Source organism: Zophobas morio, unplaced genomic scaffold (assembly GCF_036711695.1).
Source record: "Zophobas morio isolate AGI-343-1 ecotype UQ-CSIRO unplaced genomic scaffold, CSIRO_AGI_Zmor_V1 ptg000038l, whole genome shotgun sequence".
In the NCBI taxonomy this organism is placed as follows: domain Eukaryota; kingdom Metazoa; phylum Arthropoda; class Insecta; order Coleoptera; family Tenebrionidae; genus Zophobas; species Zophobas morio.
In genome coordinates, this window is record NW_026972143.1 from 2,120,936 (window position 1) to 2,135,338 (window position 14,403).

Consider the following 14,403-nt stretch of genomic DNA (forward strand, 5'->3'; position numbering starts at 1 on the left):
AATTTTTCGATTTTTCAATTTTTCATTTCTTCAGTTTTTCAATTTGCAGTTTTTCGTTTAGGTTTTTCATTTTCTTTACTTTTTTCAATTTTTCGGTTTTTCAGTGTTCTGATTTTTCTTTTTTCAATTTGAAAATTTTCAATTTTTGGATTTTTCAATATTTCAGTTTGCAATTTTTCAGTTTTTCGGTTTTCCAATTCTTCTTTTCTTCAATATTTGATTTGCAGTTTTTCTAGTATTGATTTTAATATGTAAGAATAATTATAATAAAAAAAAAATCACTTCCTCAATTTTAGGAGTTTAATTTTTGTTCCATGTTTCAATTATTGGATTTGAAAACTGTTTCATTTATTCGATTTTTCAATTTTTCGATTTTTAATTTTTGAATTTCTTCATATTTAATTATTTCTCAGTTTCCAGGGTTACCTTTTTGATTGTGCAGTTTTTCGTTTTTTCGGTTTTTTCGAGTCAAAAAAATTTCAAAATTGCACAATTAAAAAAACAAAACTGAAAAAACGAAAGAGTATGTTTTGAAAATGAAGATTTTAAAAATTTGAAATCAAGAACTTGAAAAATTGAATAAACGAAAAATTGAAAAATCGGAAGATTACAAATTAAGGAAATAGGAAAATCGGATAACCAAAAATTGCAAATTTCAAAAATTTAGAAATTGGAAAATCAGAGATTGAAAATTGATTCTTTTTCCCTTTTTTTCTACTCATAGATTTCAAAGCCAGGTGGGCTTTCATTACCCCAGTACGGATCTGGACAAATAAAGGAAGTTTCACAACTTTTTTAGCAATTTTTCGTTTCCTTTGTTTCTTCAGTTTTTCCATTTTTTTTACAATTTTTCATTTCTTTACTTCTTCGATTTGCGATTTTCGAATTTTTATTTTGTTTTTATTGTTCAATTTTAGATTTTGCAATTTTTCGATTTAAAATGTCTCCAGTTTTCAATTTGCATTTTTGGTTTTTGTTTTTTTTTATTTTTACAATTTTTCGAATTTTCAATGTTCGGATTTTACAATTTTTTGTTTTTTTCATTTCAGTTTGCAACTCTTCGAGTCATCATTTTTAAATTTATAGTTTTTCAATTTACCAGTTTTTTGATGTTTCAATTTTTCGATTTTTCAATTTTTCATTTCTTCAGTTTTACAATTTGCAGTTTTTCGTTTAGGTTTTTCATTTTCTTTACTTTTTTCAATTTTTCGGTTTTTCAGTGTTCTGATTTTTCTTTTTTCAATTTGAAAATTTTCAATTTTTGGATTTTTCAATATTTCCGTTTGCAATTTTTCAGTTTTTCGGTTTTCCAATTCTTCTTTTCTTCAATATTTGATTTGCAGTTTTTCTAGTATTGATTTTAATATGTAAGAATAATTATAATTTAAAAAAAAAATCACTTCCGCAATTTTAGGAGTTTAATTTTTGTTCCATGTTTCAATTATTGGATTTGAAAACTGTTTCATTTATTCGATTTTTCAATTTTTCGATTTTTAATTTTTGAATTTCTTCATATTTAATTATTTTTCAGTTTCCAGGGTTACCTTTTTGATTGTGCAGTTTTTCGTTTTTTCGGTTTTTTCGAGTCAAAAAAATTTCAAAATTGTGCAATTAAAAAAACAAAACTGAAAAAACGAAAGAGTATGTTTTGAAAATGAAGATTTTAAAAATTTGAAATCAAGAACTTGAAAAATTGAATAAACGAAAAATTGAAAAATCGGAAGATTAAAAATTAAGGAAATAGGAAAATCGGATAACCAAAAATTGCAAATTTCAAACATTTAGAAATTGGAAAATCAGAGATTGAAAATTGATTCTTTTTCCCTTTTTTTCTACTCATAGATTTCAAAGCCAGGTGGGCTTTCATTACCCCAGTACGGATCTGGACAAATAAAGGAAGTTTCACAACTTTTTTAGCAATTTTTCGTTTCCTTTGTTTCTTCAGTTTTTCCATTTTTTTACAATTTTTCATTTCTTTACTTCTTCGATTTGCCATTTTCGGATTTTTATTTTTTTTTATTGTTCAATTTTAGATTTTGCAATTTTTCGATTTAAAATTTCTCGAGTTTTCAATTTGCATTTTTTCGTTATGGTTTTTGTTTTTTTTTATTTTTACAATTTTTCGAATTTTCAATGTTTGGATTTTACAATTTTTTGTTTTTTTCATTTCAGTTTGCAACTCTTCGAGTCATCATTTTTAAATTTATAGTGTTTCAATTTACCAGTTTTTTGATGTTTCAATTTTTCGATTTTTCAATTTTTCATTTCTTCAATTTTTCGATTGGTAATTTTTTGTTTCGGTTTTTCTTTCCTTTACTTTTTCAGGTTTTTGGTTTATCAATGTTTTGATTTTATAATTTTTCTTTTTTTAATGTGAAAACTTCCAGTTTTTCGATTTGCTATTTTTCGGTTTTTATTTTTTGATTTTTCAATTTTTACAATTTTTAATTTTTCGTATTTTCGATTTTAGATTTTTCAGTTTCTTGATAAAAAAAATCTAAGATACCAAAAATTGAAAAATCGAAAGATCAAAAATTGAGAAAGGTAAAAATTGAAAATTAAAGAAATCGGAAAATCGGATAATTGAAAAATCCAAAAATGGCAAAATTAAAAAATTGAAAAATTGAGGAACTGAAGAAACAAGGTTTGAAATTTTTGAAAATTCAATTAAACGAAAAGTTATAAAATCGTCGGAAAAACAAAGGACATGAAAAAACGAAAAATTGTGATGCAAAATAGAAAAAATTAAATTCAAAAGTCGGGAAAATGAAAAATATAAATCTAGAATTTCAAAATGGATAAGATGAAAGATCGAGAAATGAAAAATTGAATAAATTGGAAATCGAGAAATTTAAAAATGGAAAAATGAAACTTGAAAAACGAAAAATTATGAAGCCGAAACATTGAAAAAAGGAGAAATCCACAAATTAAAGAAAATGAAAAAACCAAAAACTTCGAAAATTGAAAATTAAAGAAACGAAATATTGATCGAAAAATTAAAAAAACTGAGAAATTTAAAAATCGAGAAAGTGCAAAATCGAAAATCTAAAAATTGTAAAATCGAAATAATGAAAATTAAAGAAAGAAGAATTTTTGAATTTCTCAATTATCCGATTTTCCGGATAATTGAGAAATTAAAAAATTGCAAAATTGAAAAATTAAAAAATAAAAAATTCGAGGAATTGAAAAAACAAGGGTTGAAGCTTTTGAAAATTGAAGAAACGAAAAATTATAAAATCGAAAGACACATTGAAAAATAAAGGAAATGAAAACACGAAAAATTGTGATGTAAAATCGAAAAAATGAAATTCAAAATTCGGGAAAATGAAAAATAAAAATCAAGAAATTGAAACGTTGACGAAAGGAAAAAGTGAAAAATCAAAAAATGAAAAATTGGGAACTTGAAAGATCGACGAATGGAGAATTGTTATATGGAAAAATTGTAAAATTTAAAAATTGAATAAATTGGAAGTCGAGAAATTGGAAAATTGGAAAAATAAAAGTTGAAGAAACCAAAAATTATGAAGCCGAAACATTGAGAAACGGAGAAATTGAAAAATTAAAGAAAATGAAAAAACGAGAAATTGAGAAATTGAAAGATTAAAAATTGGGAAACTTAACAATCGAAAAAATGGAAAATTAAAGATCGGAAAATGTAAAATTGAGAAACTGAAAGATCGGGAAATGAAAAATTGCAAAATTGAAAAATTGTAAATCGAAAAATTGAAGAAACAATAAATTGAAAAATCGAAAGATTAAAAATTGAGAAACTTTAAAATCAAAGAAGTGCAAAATCGAAAATCGAAAAATTGCAAAATCGAAATATGTATTGAAAACCAAGGAAAATGGAAAATCGTACAATTGAGAAATCCAAAAATTGCAAAATTGAAAAATCGAGAAATTGAATAAAAATAAAGGCAATGAAAAAACAAAAAATTGTGATATAAAATCGAAAAAATGAATTTCATAAGTCGGGAAAATGAAAAATAAAAAATAAGAACTTGAAAAATTGAGGAAACGAAAAATTGAAAAATCGAAAAATGAAAAATGGGGACATTGACGGATTGAGAATTGACAAATTGTAAAATTGAAGAAATGAAAAATTGAATAAATTGGAAATCGAGAAATTGTAAAATTACAAAAATTAATGATGAATAAAAGAAAAATTATGAAGCCGAAACATTGAGAAACGGAGAAATTGAAAAATTGAAGAAAATGAAAAAACGAGAATTTGAGAAATCGAAAGATTTAAAATTGGGAAACTTAACAATCGAAAAAATGCAGAATTGAACATCGGAAAATGTAAAATTCAGAAACCGAAAGATCGAGAAATAAAAAATTGTTATGTCGAAAAATTGCAAAATTGAAAAATTGTAAATCAAAAAATTGAAGAAACAAAAAATTGAAAAATTGAAAGATTAAAAATTGAGAAACTTTAAAATCGAAAAAGTGCAAAATCGAAATATTGAAAATTAAGGAAAATGGAAAATCGTACAATTGAGAAATCCAAAAATTGCAGAAATGAAAAATTGAGAAATTGAATAAAAATAAAGGAAATGGAAAAACAAAAAATTGTGATATAAAATCGAAAAAATGAATTTTAAAAGTCGGGAAAATGAGAAATAAAAAGCAAGAAATTGAAAAATTGAGGAAACGAAAAATTGAAAGATCGAAAAATGAAAAATTGTAATATCGAAAAATTTTAAATCGAAAAAGTGAAGAAATTGAAAAAATTGAGAAAATTAAAGTTTAACAAACGAAAAATTAAAAAAATTAAAGAAATGGAGAATTCGGACAATTGAAAAATTAAAAAATTGAAAAATCGAGGAATTTAAGAAACAAGAATTGAAAATTTTGAGAATTGAATAAACGAAACATTATAAAATCCAAAAAGCTGGGAAAATGAAAAATAAAAATTAAGAACTTGAAAAATTGAAAAATCGAAGAAATGTAAAATCGAAATATTGAAAATTAAAGAAATCGGAAAGATAATTGAGAAATCTAAAAATTGCGAATTTGAAAAATTGAAAAAATGAAAAATCGAGAAATTGAAAAAGCAATTTTGAAAATAAAATAAACGAAAAATTACATAATCGAAAGAAACATTGAAAAAATAAAGGAAATGAAAAAACGAAAAATTGTGATGTAAAATCGACAAAATTAAATCCAAAAGTCGGAGAAATGAAAAAAAATCAAGAACTTGGAAAATTGCGGAAACGAAAAATGGAAAAATGTAAAAATGAAAAATTGAGAAACCGAAAGATCGGAAAATGAATAATTGTTATATCGAAAAGTTGAATAACTTGGAATTGAAAAATTGAAAAAAGGAAAAATTATTAAATCGAAACATTAAAAAAGGGAGAAATTGGAAAAATCAATGAAAATGAAAAACAAAAAATCGTAAAATCAAAGAAAAATGAAATTTTCAAAAAAACAAAAAATTGTAAAATTAAATCATTTTTCTTCGATTTTACAATTTTTCGTTTTTTCGTTTTCTTTATTTACACAATTAAATTTATTATAAATTAATAAAATCGAAAGAACTATTGAAAAAATAAAGAGAGAAAATGAGAAATCGAAAAACTGTGATATAAAATCCAGAAAATAAAAATAAAAAAAAATCGAGAAAATGAAAAATAAAAAGCAAGAAATTGAAAAATGAAAAATTGTGATATCGAAAAATTGTAAATCGAAAAACTAAAGAAATGAAAAATAAAAAAATTGAAAGTTAAACAATTTATTAACACAAATAATAAAAAATGCAAAAATTGAAAAAATTAATAAAACGAAAAAATGTGACATCAAAAAATTGGTCGAAGGTAAATAAATCCAGATTTTTCGAAAAATTATAAGATTTAATTTTGCGAATTTTATTTTTTTATGATAATCCTTATAACTCAAGAAAATTTTTGTTTACTGTATTAAGAAGAGTCTGGCCACAGCGTCTAACAGAATAACAATTGAACATTTTATAGTAAAGATGAAGGGGTTGATTTATCTACATCTTGCAAAATTACACCTTCTCACTCGTCTTTATTATTTTAGCTATTTTTATACACAACTAATAACATTCACATCATCGTTGAAAAATATACTAAACAACAGCTGACCCAGATTTGACCCTTGAGTAACGCCTCTGTTAACAACAAAAAACTATTGATTTAAGTCATGAATTTCAAGAAATTGTTTCCTTCCAAACGAAAGATTTCTGAAAGTCATTCATAGCCGATGACGTAAACGTATTCGGTAAATTCACGTAAATTACGACACATCAATATTTTTTGCAAGTATAAGCATAAAAGTCAAGCTACAGTAGATTTTGAGGTCACCAGTAAATAGAAGAGCATGAAATCAGTTACGCTAACAACGTCATTAATCAATACACCAAACAATAACAGTCCCAAGACAGACCTTGAGGAACTCCAGTTTCTGGAATAAATAGTTGGGGTTTAAAACCATTAATCTTCGCAAAAATACATCGTTTATCGAAGTATGATTCCAGGAATGATATTTAGCTATCGAGAAGTCAAAGGATTCTAATTTCCTTAACAAACAGCAATGATCAGTTCTGTCGAAAGATATGAAAAATCGCCATAAACGACATCAGCCTGACGATTATTATGCAAAACATCGCATCGTTGAAAGTTCTTTAATGAACCTGACGCACTGATAGAATCAATTTGTGAGAAACGAGTTTATAAAACTGCTAATGTGTTTGCAAAGTGATTAGAAAAATATAGGAAAAATACTTGCTTTGTCATCAAGTGAGATATTTCAGTGTTACTTGCACTAATATTCAGCAATAATAAGTTATTCCAGTCTACATCGACTTTACCATCTATGCCCAAAAAGTGGTGTCCCACAGAGGTCCGATTTGGATCCAGTGCTATCCAACGAACCAAAAGAAATTAACTTTCTGATCCGTTAGCCTTATTCTGGAGGTCATTACTTGACAAACTTCAAGTAAACAAATTTTAATCATCTAACGCACGCACGTGTGTAGCAGAAACTAGTTTTGTGATATATATAATTTTTTTTCTATATTGATCCACAGTAATTGATTAGCGTTGCTGACCCTGGCGATTTTTTTATCATATTTTTTTAATGTAGTGTTCCAAATCTTTTTATTGCTTCTCGTGTGAGTTGTAGCGTCAGCTTGGTGTGTAAAACAAAAAAGTTTGAAATTTTTGTTTAATTTGTGGTCAAAATGAGGTTTTTGTTGCTTTTTTTGTGCGTAGTCGCGCCCGTTTGGTGCGTAAAATTACGTAAGTTTGAAAATTTTGGCCCAGTGGCCGTTTTTTACATTGTTGGTGTTCCAGCGCCGAATTTTTTGAAGTGTAATCGTAGTCAGCCTAACCTCAAAGAGTGCGTTTTCAAAGCAGCTCAACACGGCATTTCCCAGATGTACAAACCTTACAAAAAAGTGCGTTTTCCTAGCGTCGAGCCCTTGGAAATCCTCGAAATGTCGTCTAGTATTAACTCGAACTTGATAAAACTGAACGAGCACTTAAAGGATTGCAAATTTTTTGGAGTATCGAGGGTGAATTTGACGAATTTTGACTTCGATTTGACGGAGAGAGTTATTTTTGCGGTTGGTGTTTTTCCTAAAGTGGAAGCTTCGTGTGGTTATAAGTTAAATGGTTCTGTTTTCACTATACCGATTTATGGCGAAGGAGTCAGTAAGCTGGATTTCAGTGAGTTTTTTTTTTTAATTAAATTCAAAATTAGTTTTCTTTAATTTTTTTTTGTAGCCAATTTTAGCATGTCTCTTCGTCTTACTTACGACGAAGTGACCAAAAATAGCAAAACCTACGCCAAAATAACCTCAAGTAAAGTAGACGGAATGGCTGACAATATTCATGTGGAAATTGGTAATTTGTTTAATGGAGATGAAGATTCTGGAAGACGCATAAATCAGCTGATTAATGATAACTGGAGGGAACTGTATGATGATATTAAAGATGAACATTTGGAAATGCCGGCTCAGATGTTCGCTACATTAACGGCCGGATTTTTTTCGAGGGTTTCCCTCGAGGAAATGTTCGATTGAATTATTTATTTGTTAAATCGTTTGAGTAAATAAATATTCTGTTTGCTCTTTTATTAAGTGTTTTTTTGTTCCTAACAGTAGCCGGTATTTTCTAGGATCGGCACTTTCGTGACGTTTATTTTAAGAACAATTTTTTTTTCAAAATCGGTATTTTCTTAAAATGAAACAATTTTAGCAAAGCAACAAATTCTAAGAAGTGAACTTTTTCTATATCAATTTTTATAAAAGCGGAAACATAAATCGACGTTTTCTATAGCCAGTTTTTCAAAATGGGCAGTTAAAACAACGGCACTTTCTGAAACCCATTTGTCCAGAAAATGGCACTTTCTAAAAATCCCCAAGAGATGTTTTTGAAAAAATTATTTTCCAAGTATGAAAGTTCTAAACAATGGAAATTGTTAGAAACAAAATTTTAAAATGTTAGAAAATTTTTAAAAATTCGCCAATTGTAAGAAGTGATTTTTTGTGAGCAGATTTTTGTAAAAACGGATGTATAAATTAATATTTTGTAAAGATGATTTTTCAAAAATAGGAGTCAAAGCAACTAGCAATTTTTTAATTGGTACTTTCTTAAAATGAAACAATTTTAGCAAAACGGCACTTTCTAAAATCCATTTGTCCCAGATCTGACACTTTCCAAAAATGTTAACAAAAAATCCTTAACTGATGGTGATATTTCTGGAAAGATTATTTTCTAAATTTGAAAAGTTTAAGTTGTTGAAATTTTAAGAAGCCAGATTTGAAAATGTTATTTCCTATTTTTTCTAATAGGATAGTCTAAGAAATGAACTTTTTTTGTATCAATTTTTATAAAGGCGGAGATACAAAGTGAATCCTTCAGAATTGGCAATCAAAACAATAAAAAAAATGTTGTTTCAAGGTCGCTGTTTTCTTAAAATGAAGCGATTTTAACAAAACGGCACTTTCTAAAATCCATTTGTTCTAAAAATGGCATTTTCCAAAAATAGTAACAAAAAGTCCCTCACTGATATTTTGAAAAGATTATTATTTTCAAAATTTGGAAATTTTAAACCCTGGGAATTTTTAGAATGTGTTTTCTTAAAATGAAACGATTTTGCAAAACGGCACTTTCTGAAATCCATTTGTCCAGAAAATGGCACTGTCTAAAAATTCCTAACAGATGTTTTTGAAAAAATTAATTTCCAAGTATGGAAGTGCTAAGCAATGGAAATTTTTAGATACAAGATTTCAAAATATAGAGAATTTTTAAAAATTCGGCAATTCTAAGCAGTGACTTTTTCTGAGTCAATTTTTGTAAAAGCGGATGTATAAAGAGACATTTTCTAAAGATGATTTTTCAAAAACAGGAGTCAAAGGAACTAACATTTTTTTTAATTGGTACTTTCTTAAAATGAAACAATTTTAGCAAAACGACACTTTCTAAAATCCATTTGTCCCAGATCTGACACTTTCCAAAAATGTTAACAAAAAACCCTTAACTGATGGTGATGTTTCTGGAAAGATTATTTTCTAAATTTGAAATTCTTAAGCTGTTGAAATTTTAAGAAGGCAGATTTGAAAATGTTATTTCCTATTTTTTCTAATGGGACATTCAAAGAAATGAACTTTTTTTTGTATCAATTTTTATAAAGGCGGAGACTCAAAGTGACATTTTCTAGAAAAAATCCTTCAGAATTGGCAATCAAAACAATCAAAAAAATGTTGTTTCAAGTTCGCTGTTTTCTTAAAATGAAGCGGTTTTAACAAAGCGGCACTTTCTAAAATCCATTTGTTCTAAAAATGGACTTTCGAAAAATAGTAACAAAAAGTCCCTCACTGATATTTTGAAAAGATTATTATTTTCAAAATTTGGAAATTTTAAACCCTGGGAATTTTTAGAATGTGTTTTCTTAAAATGAAACGATTTTGCAAAACGGCACTTTCTGAAATCCATTTGTCCAGAAAATGGCACTGTCTAAAAATCCCTAACAGATGTTTTTGAAAAAATTATTTTCCAAGTATGGAAGTGCTAAGCAATGGAAATTTTTAGATACAAGATTTCAAAATATAGAGAATTTTTAAAAATTCGGCAATTCTAAGCAGTGATTTTTTTCTGAGTCGTTTTTTGTAAAAGCGGATGTATAAATAGACATTTTCTAAAGATGATTTTTCAAAAACAGGAGTCAAAGCAACTAGCATTTTTTTAATTGGTACTTTCTTAAAATGAAACAATTTTAGCAAAACGGCACTTTCTAAAATACATTTATCCCAGATCTGACACTTTCCAAAAATGTTAACAAAAAGCCTTAACTGATGGTGATATTTCTGGAAAGATTATTTTCTAAATTTGAAAATTTTAAGCTGTTGAAATTTTAAGAAGCCAGATTTGAAAATGTTATTTCCTATTTTTTCTAATAGGATAGTCTAAGAAGTGAACTTTTTTTGTATCAATTTTTATAAAGGCGGAGACACACAGTGACATTTTCTAGAAAAAATCCTTCAGAATTGGCAATCAAAACAATCAAAAACATTTTGTTTCAAGGTCGCTGTTTTCTTAAAATGAAGCGATTTTAGCAAAACGGCACTTTCTAAAATCCATTTGTCCCAAAAATGGCACTTTCCAAAAATAGTAACAAAAAATCCCTCACAGATGTTTTTGGACAAATTGTTTTCTAATTATAGAAGTACTACACTATGGAGATTTTGAAAAAAGAATTCAAAATGTCATAGAGGATTAAATTCCACCATTCCAATAAGTGACTTTCTTCTGTTTTAATTTTTATAAAAATGGATGTATAAATTGACCTTTCTAGAGATGATTCTTTAAAAACAGCAATCAAAGCAATCAGGACTTTCTTTCAGAATCGGTATTTTCTTAAAATGAAACAATTTTAGCGGAGCGGCACTTTCTGAAGTCCAGTTGTCCAGAAAATGGCACTTTCTAAAAATAAAAATAAAAAGCGTCCGCAGAATCTTTCGACAAATTATTTTGTAATAAGTATGCAAGTTTTAACTATAAAAATTTTTAGAAGCAAAATTTCCCAATGTTACTAACTAAAAAAAGAATTTTACAAAATTAGGCATTTCCAAGAAGTGACCCTCTTCTGTATAAATTTTTATCAAAGCAGAAACCTAAAGCGACATTTCTTAGGAGCAATTCTTCAAAAAGGGCAGTCAAAACGACCGATTTTTTCAAGGTTCGGTGTTTTCTTAAAATGAAATGAATTTAGCAAAACGGTACTTTCTGAAATACATTTGTCCAGAAAATGGTACTTTCTAAAAATAATTACAAAAACCCTCCACAGAATGTTTTGACAAATTAGTTTCTAAGTATGAAAGTTTTAACAATGAAAATTTTGAGAAGCGAAATTTCAATATGTTCAAGTCTAAAAACAGAATTTTTAAAAATTCGGCAATTCTAAGCAGTGACTTTTTTAAATTTTTATAAAACTGGAGATATAAATTGACGTTCTCTAGAAGTGATTCTTCAAAAACAACAATCAAAATAATTTTAAGCTGTGGAAATTTTTAGAAACCAGCTTTGAAAACGTTAAATCCCAAAAATGTGTTTTTTTTTAGTAGCAAAATTTAAGAAACGAACATTTTCCGATTCAATTTTTATAAAAGCGGAGATATAAAGCGACGTTTTCCACTGAACATTTTTAAAAATTAGAAAAACAACGCGTTTAAAAAATCGGCGTTTTCTTAAAATGAAACGATTTTAGCAAAGCGGCATTTTCTAAAATCCAGTTATCTAGAAAACGGCACTTTCCAAAAATTATAACAAAAAAATCCTCCACAGATGTTTTAAACAAATAGGTTTCCAAGGATCGAAGTTTTAACTATGAAGATTTTTAGAAGCGAGATTTCAAAATGTTCAAGTCTAAAAACAGGATTTTTAAAAATTCGGCAATTCTAAGCAGTGACTTTTTTTTATTTTTATAAAACTGGAGATATAAATTGACGTTCTCTAGAAGAGATTCTTCAAAAACAACAATCAAAATAATTTTAAGCTGTGGAAATTTTTAGAAACCAGCTTTGAAAACCTTATATCCCAAAAATGTGTTTTTTTTTAATAGGGAAATATAAGAAGTGAACATTTTCCGAATCAATTTTTATAAAAGCGGAGATATAAAGCGACGTTTTCCACTGATGATTTATAAAAATCAGCAAAACAACGCGTTTAAAAAATCGGCGTTTTCTTAAAATGAAACGATTTTAGCAAAGCGGCATTTTCTAAAATCCAGTTATCTAGAAAACGGCACTTTCCAAAAATTACAACAAAAAAATCCTCCACAGATGATTTGAACAAATAGATTCCCAAGGATCTAAGTTTTAACTATGAAGATTTTTAGAAACGAGATTTCAAAATGTTCAAGTCTAAAAACAGAATTTTAAAAAATTCGGCAATTCTAAGCAGTGACTTTTTTTATTTTTATAAAACTGGAGATATAAATTGACGTTCTCTAGAAGTGATTCTTTAAAAACAACAATCAAAATAATTTTAAGCTGTGGAAATTTTTAGAAACCAGCTTTGAAAACGTTAAATCCCAAAAATGTGTTTTTTTTTAGTAGGGAAATCTAAGAAGCGAACATTTTCCTAATCAGTTTTTATAAAAGCGGAGATTTAAAGCGACGTTTTCCATTGATGATTTTTAAAAATCAGCAAAACAACGCGTTTAAAAAATCGGCGTTTTCTTAAAATGAAACGATTTTAGCAAAGCGGCATTTTCTAAAATCCAGTTATCTAGAAAACGGCACTTTCCAAAAATTATAACACAAAAGTCCTCCACAGATGATTTGAACAAATAGATTTCCAAGGATCGAAGTTTTAACTATGAAGATTTTTAGAAGCGAGATTTCAAAATGTTCAAGTCCATAAACAGAATTTTTAAAAATTCAGCAATTCTAAGCAGTGACTTTTTTTATTTTTATAAAACTGGAGATATAAATTGACGTTCTCTAGAAGTGATTCTTCAAAAACAGCAATCAAAATAATTTTAAGCTGTGGAAATTTTCAGAAACCAGCTTTGAAAACGTTATATCCCAAAAATGTGTTTTTTTTTAGTAGGGAAATCTAAGAAGCGAACATTTTCCGAATCAATTTTTAAAAAAGCGGAGATATAAAGCCACGTTTTCCACTGATGATTTTTAAAAATCAGCAAAACAACGCGTTTAAAAAATCGGCGTTTTCTTAAAATGAAACGATTTTAACAAAGCGGCATTTTCTAAAATCCAGTTATCTAGAAAACGGCACTTTCCAAAAATTATAACAAAAAAATCCTCCACAGATGATTTGAACAAATAGATTTCCAAGGATCGAAGTTTTAACTATGAAGATTTTTAGAAGCGAGATTTCAAAATGTTCAAGTCTAAAAACAGAATTTTTAAAAATTCGGCAATTGTAAGCAGTGACTTTTTTTTATTTTTATAAAACTGGAGATATGAATTGACGTTCTCTAGAGGTGATTCTTCAAAAACAACAATCAAAATAATTTTAAGCTGTGGAAATTTTAGAAACCAGCTTTGAAAACGTTAAATCCCAAAAATGTGTTTTTTTTAATAGGGAAATCTAAGAAGTGAACATTTTCCGAATCAATTTTTATAAAAGCGGAGATGTAAAGCGACGTTTTCCACAGATGATTTAAAAAAATCAGCAAAACAACGCGTTTAAAAAATCGGCGCTTTCTTAAAATGAAACGATTCTAGCAAAGCGGCATTTTCTAAAATCCAATTGTCTAGAAAACGGCACTTTCCAAAAATTATAACAAAAAATCCTCCACAGATGATTTGAACAAATAGATTTCCAAGGATCGAAGTTTTAACTACGAAGATTTTTAGAAGCGGGATTTCAAAATGTTCAAGCCTAAAAACAGAATTTTTAAAAATTCGGCAATTCTAAGCAGTGACTTTTTTTATTTTTATAAAACTGGAGATATAAATTGACGTTCTCTAGAAGTGATTCTTCAAAAACAACAATCAAAATAATTTTAAGCTGTGGAAATTTTTAGAAACCAGCTTTGAAAACGTTAAATCCCAAAAATGTGTTTTTTTTTAGTAGGGAAATTTAAGAAGCGAACATTTTCCGAATCAATTTTTATAAAAGCGGAGATATAAAGCGACGTTTTCCACTGATGATTTTTAAAAATCAGCAAAACAACGCGTTTAAAAAATCGGCGTTTTCTTAAAATGAAGCGATTTTAGCAAAGCGGCATTTTCTAAAATCCAGTTATCTAGAAGACGGCACTTTCCAAAAATTATAACAAAAAAATCCTCCACAGACGTTTTAAACAAATAGATTTCCAAGGATCGAAGTTTTAACTATGAAGATTTTTAGAAGCGAGATTTCAAAATGTTCAAGTCGAAAAACAGAATTTTTAAAAATTCGGCAA

At 27.3% G+C, this 14,403-nt stretch overlaps 1 protein-coding gene across 2 annotated transcripts; it reads left to right on the forward strand.

Annotated features, from left to right (window-relative positions):
* Positions 1-5,828: 5,828 nt before the first annotated feature.
* On the forward strand, positions 5,829-8,103 carry LOC135140102 (protein takeout-like). Of its 2 annotated transcripts, none has more exons than XM_064070515.1 (3): positions 5,829-7,265; positions 7,320-7,694; positions 7,752-8,103. In XM_064070515.1, the coding sequence occupies exons 1-3, from the start codon at positions 7,208-7,210 to the stop codon at positions 8,048-8,050; spliced, it is 732 nt and encodes a 243-aa protein (XP_063926585.1). In that variant the 5' UTR covers positions 5,829-7,207; the 3' UTR covers positions 8,051-8,103. The 2 variants fall into 2 exon arrangements, with proteins under 2 accessions (XP_063926585.1, XP_063926584.1); XM_064070514.1 differs by having other exon boundaries at positions 5,829-6,764; positions 6,820-7,694.
* The last annotated feature ends 6,300 nt before the right edge of the window (positions 8,104-14,403 follow it).